This window comes from Gastrolobium bilobum, unplaced genomic scaffold, assembly GCF_033153095.1.
Source record: "Gastrolobium bilobum isolate Gb01-03AN ecotype WA unplaced genomic scaffold, APGP_CSIRO_Gbil_v1 utg4510, whole genome shotgun sequence".
Taxonomy (NCBI): Eukaryota; Viridiplantae; Streptophyta; class Magnoliopsida; order Fabales; family Fabaceae; genus Gastrolobium; species Gastrolobium bilobum.
Genome location: NW_026899481.1, coordinates 80,061 through 84,807, shown reverse-complemented (window position 1 = coordinate 84,807; position 4,747 = coordinate 80,061). Strand labels below are relative to the sequence as shown.

The 4,747-nt window shown below is 47.9% G+C and overlaps 1 protein-coding gene across 1 annotated transcript; it reads right to left on the bottom strand.

Moving 5' to 3' along the window:
• Positions 1 to 159: 159 nt before the first annotated feature.
• On the bottom strand, positions 160 to 2,853 carry LOC133290607 (uncharacterized). The gene has a single exon (XM_061488717.1). It carries the CDS (start codon positions 2,851 to 2,853, stop codon positions 160 to 162), a length of 2,694 nt encoding a protein of 897 aa, XP_061344701.1.
• Positions 2,854 to 4,747: the final 1,894 nt, after the last annotated feature.

Sequence of the window (4,747 nt, the reverse complement as noted above, 5' to 3'; positions counted from 1 at the left end):
GTACCGTAGTTGGTCACATTATTTGACAGTGTTAAATTGAATTGGCGATCTTTTTATTGAAAATTCAAAACTCTGCCTCGTTAAAAACCTTTCCCAGCAAAACCCTTTGGGATAAAAGCCTAGGAAAGGAAAAAAGTGCAGGAGTTGTTACATGATAACTTAACTATAATATTTTTTGAGCTTATCGGCGTTCCAAGCCCTCAGTAGCGCCTTTCCTTCTAGTGTTTCCAGGGAGTAGGCTCCTTGACCTAGCTTGTTGATTATCCTGTAAGGTCCTTCCCATGTTGGGGCGAGCTTTCCTTCGCGAGCGTTTTTGTTTCCTACGTCTGTTCTTCGAAGCACCAAATCTTTTTCTTGAAAACTCCGGGGGATGACCTTCTTATTGTAGTAAGTAGCTGATTTTTCTTTTGAATGGCGATCAGACTCAGCGGCAGACCTTCTGAGTTCGTCTAGCAGGTCTAGTGCTTCTTTCAAATTTTGGGTGTTGTCGATCTCGGTTACGTGCTCTCGCCGCCAGGAGGGTTCACCGATTTCTACTGGGATCATGGCTTCAGTGTCGTAAGTCAGCCTGAACGGAGTTTCTATTGTGGATGATTGGGCGGTCGCCCTGTACCCCCATAGGACGTTGTCAAGGTTGTCAATCCAGGCCCCTTTGTGTGCTTCAAGCTTGTTTTTAATTCCTTTCCCCAGCATTTTGTTGGCTGACTCCACCAAACCGTTGGATTGTGGGTGTTCTACGGCAGCAAAGTGGTGTCGTATGTGCAGACTGCTCATTAATTCGCAGAATTTGGCATCGGTGAATTGAGTGCCGTTATCCGTAATGACTTCCCCGGGAATGCCAAAACGGTAAATGTTGCTTCTCCAGAAGAACCTTCTTGCTTTTTGAGATGTTATAGTCGCCAAGGGTTCTGCTTCTACCCACTTGGTAAAATAGTCAATAGCGACAATCAGCCATTGAACCCGCCCAGCTGCCATAGGGGAAGGACCCAGAATGTCGATGCCCCACTTGTAGAAGGGCCACGGTGAGGTGATTGATGTTAACTCTTCTGGCGGTGCTCTATGTATGTCGGCGAACTTCTGACATTTTTCGCACTTTTTGACGTGTTCATGGGCGTCACGTTCAATGGTTGGCCAATAAAATCCAGCTCTCAACGCCTTCTTTGCTAGTGAGTGACCGCCCATGTGGTGGCCGTTGATTCCTTCATGGATTTCTTCTAACACGTATGGAACATCTCTGGGATTCAAACATTTCAAGAGTGGGGTTGAAAGTCCTCGCTTGTACAACCGCCCTTGTACTATGCAGAAGTGGTCGCTTCTGCGAATTATCTTTCTAGCATCTTTTTGGTCGGGAGGCACGGCCCCTTCAGCTAAGTAATTGACAATGGGCGTGATCCAGGTTTCTTCAGTGGCTCCAGGGGCTGTCTCTGAGATATTCATGACTATGCATGGGTTTGGCATGCTCTGCTGGACTATAGAACATTTGTTGCCTGGGCTTTTAGTGCTTGCCAGCTTGGAAAGAATGTCCGCCCGGGTGTTTTCAGTACGCCGGATATGCTCCACCTCAACACTTTCAAAACCTTCAATTAGCTCTCTGACTTTTTCTAAGTATTTGCACATCAGTGGTCCTTTGGCTTGGTACTCGCAGGAGATCTGAAATGTCACCAGTTGGGAATCACTAAAGACTTTGAGGCGTTGGGCCCCCATTTCCTTTGCTTGGATCAGACCAGCTATCATGGCCTCATATTCCGCCTGGTTATTTGTGGTGTTGAAATCAAACGACAAAGAATGTTCGATAGCCACGCCATCCAGATTTTCTATTATCATCCCTGCACCGGAGCCTTTGGCGTTTGACGAGCCATCTACGTATAGTTTCCATACTTCTGATAACGGCGTTACCATGGCTTGGTTCTTGGGCGGGGAATGTTGTGTCATTTCTGCAATGAAGTCAGTGAGTGCTTGAGCCTTGATGGCGGTTCTAGGCTCATAGGTGATTTGATACTCGGACAGCTCAATCGCCCAAGACATCATCCTTCCAGCCAAGTCAGGTTTGTGCAGGACTTGGCGAATTGGTTGGTTGGTCCTGACGGTGATTGGATGGCACTGGAAATACGGTCTTAATCGCCGCGCGACAAAGATAAGTGTTAAAGCTACCTTTTCCACCTGTTGGTATCGAAGCTCTGCCCCTTGTAGAACCTTGCTAATGAAATAGACAGGCTTTTGTCCTTCCTTTGCTTCTTTGACAAGGGCTACACTGATCGCCTTGGTACCTACGGCGAGATATAAATACAGCATTTCTCCATTGTCTGGTTTGGCAAGTACCGGTGGGCAAGAGAGCGCCCTTTTGAATTCCTGGAAGGCGTTTTCACATTCTTCTGACCACCGAAAGGCGGTTCCTTTTTTGAGTAGGCTAAAAAGAGGGAGCGATTTGTGAGCCGAATTGGCCAAAAAACGAGTGAGAGCTACTAACCTTCCCGTCAGCTGCTGAACTTCTTTGATTGTTTGCGGGCTTCGCATTTCAATCACCGCCTTGCATTTGTCAGGATTGACCTCAATGCCTCGCTCAGTGAGCATAAAGCCTAGGAATTTGCCTGCGGGAACGCCGAAGGCGCATTTGCTGGGATTCAGGCGCATGTTGAATTTTCTGAGTCTTTCAAATACGCCTTGAAGGTCAATCAAATGTTGTTCCGACGTTCTTGATTTAGCGATCATGTCATCGATGTATACTTCGATGCAATTGCCAATCAGGTCTCTGAATACTTCATTCATCATCCTTTGGTAAGTGGCCCCAGCATTCTTTAGACCGAAGGGCATCATTGTATAACAGTAATTGGCGTTCTGAGTGATGAACGCCATTTTGTCTTGGTCTTCTTCAAGCAGCGGAATCTAATTATAACCAGAATATGCGACCATGAATAACATCATTTTGAATCTGGATGCGTTGTCGACCAACTGGTCAATGCTAGGAAAAGGGTAAGCATCCTTTGGGCAGACTTTGTTTAGGTCGGTGTAGTCAACGCACATTCTCCATGCGCCGTTTGGTTTTTTAACCAATACTGGGTTGGATAACCAAGTTGTGTACTTGATTTCCCTGATGAACCCGGCGACGTGGAGCCTTTTGACTTCTTCATCAATCACCCTCTGGCGGTCGAGGCCGAATTTCCTCTTTTTCTGGGCGACTGGCTTGCCTCTGGGGTCCACCGACAAACGGGGGCAGCAAACGTCTGGATTGATACCCGGCATGTCAGAAGGTTTCCATGCGAACAAATCTTTGTTATCTTTTAGTAACTTGATTAACTTGCATTTTATTTCGGGGTCGATGGTAGCCCCGATGGTTGTCGTTTGATGATCCGCATCGCCTAATACAACATGTTCTAATGCTCCATCAGGCGTGGGTCTGTCATGTTCCACGCGCGGATCATCCCTGGCATCAAATTCTACCAAAAAACATTGGTCACGCTCCTTTGTCTCCTCGCCTGGGTTTCTTTCGGCTGGCGAGGTTGCCCTCTGTTTGGGCGTCATTTCATCATTGAAACTAGCTTTGGCCATTGGCCTCAAGGATATGTTGTAGCAGCTTCGGGCTACCGTCTGATCTCCCTGCACCGTGGCGACTTTGTTATCCCGGGCAACGAACTTCATTGCCAAGTGAGGGTGCGAGATGCTTGCCTCGAAGGCAGCGAACATCCTTCTACCAAGAATGGCGTTAAAAGTTGATGGGGTGTCGAGCACCAAAAACTGGATGTCTGCGGATCGTGAGGTGGGTGGCATTCCAAGGGAAAGTCGCAAGGTAATCACTCCCAGTGGCTTTGTGGTGGTAGCATTGAAACCTGAGAGTTCACCTGTAACAGGAGTTAAACTATTAACAGTAAACCCTAATGCTTTAAAGCATGGTAAAAACAAAATGTCGGCGGAGCTGCCGTGGTCAATAAAAACGCGATTCACGCCGAAGTTGGCGATTATTGCTTGAATGACGAGCGGATCGTCATGTCCTGGGAGGATATTGCCCAAATCGCTGCTGTCCCAAACAATTTGAGGCCTGGTTGGACCAGGGTTGTTCTTTACTTTGCTAATGACTCTGCCAGCAACCGCCAGACACTGCTTCAAGTGTTTCTTTCTGGCGTTCGCCGTTTCTCCTCCTCCACTCAGTCCGCCTGAGATCATGTTTATCACTCTGTGCTTTACCGCGGCTGAGTCTTCTTCCACTTCTTCACGCCTCCCTCTGCGATCTGGGCTTGCTTGCGCTCTGCGATTCCTGGGGGAATCTTTTCTCCTGTCACGGTTATAGAAGGGTCTGGCGCCAGATTGATTCGTTCTTCTTCTTTCAGGCGATTTGCTGCGCTCACGATATCGCCTTCCTGTTCCAGAAGGGCGTGGACCGTCTCCTCCTCGCCTCTGCGCTCCGCTATTGATGAGTTCATCAATTTCGTCTTTGAGGTGCCTGCATTGCTCAGTGTTATGACCGTTGCTGCGATGGAACTTGCAGTACATGATGTTTTCTTTAGGCGGGTTCTGAGGCTGCTGGGTGCTCTTGGATTCTTCCTTATATTCTGTTTGTAGGACGGCGTGTGTCTGACGACCTGATGTGTCGCGCCCCGAAGGGTGGTTTGAATATTTGGCTGGCTTGCTTCCTTTCTTACTTTCTTCCATTTGGTTCTTCTGTTTACTGACCGCCTTTTCTTGACTGTGGGCGTCATCAACTCGGCTTCCTTTGTACTCTTCGATTCGCATGTACTCTTGGGCCACCTTCTTG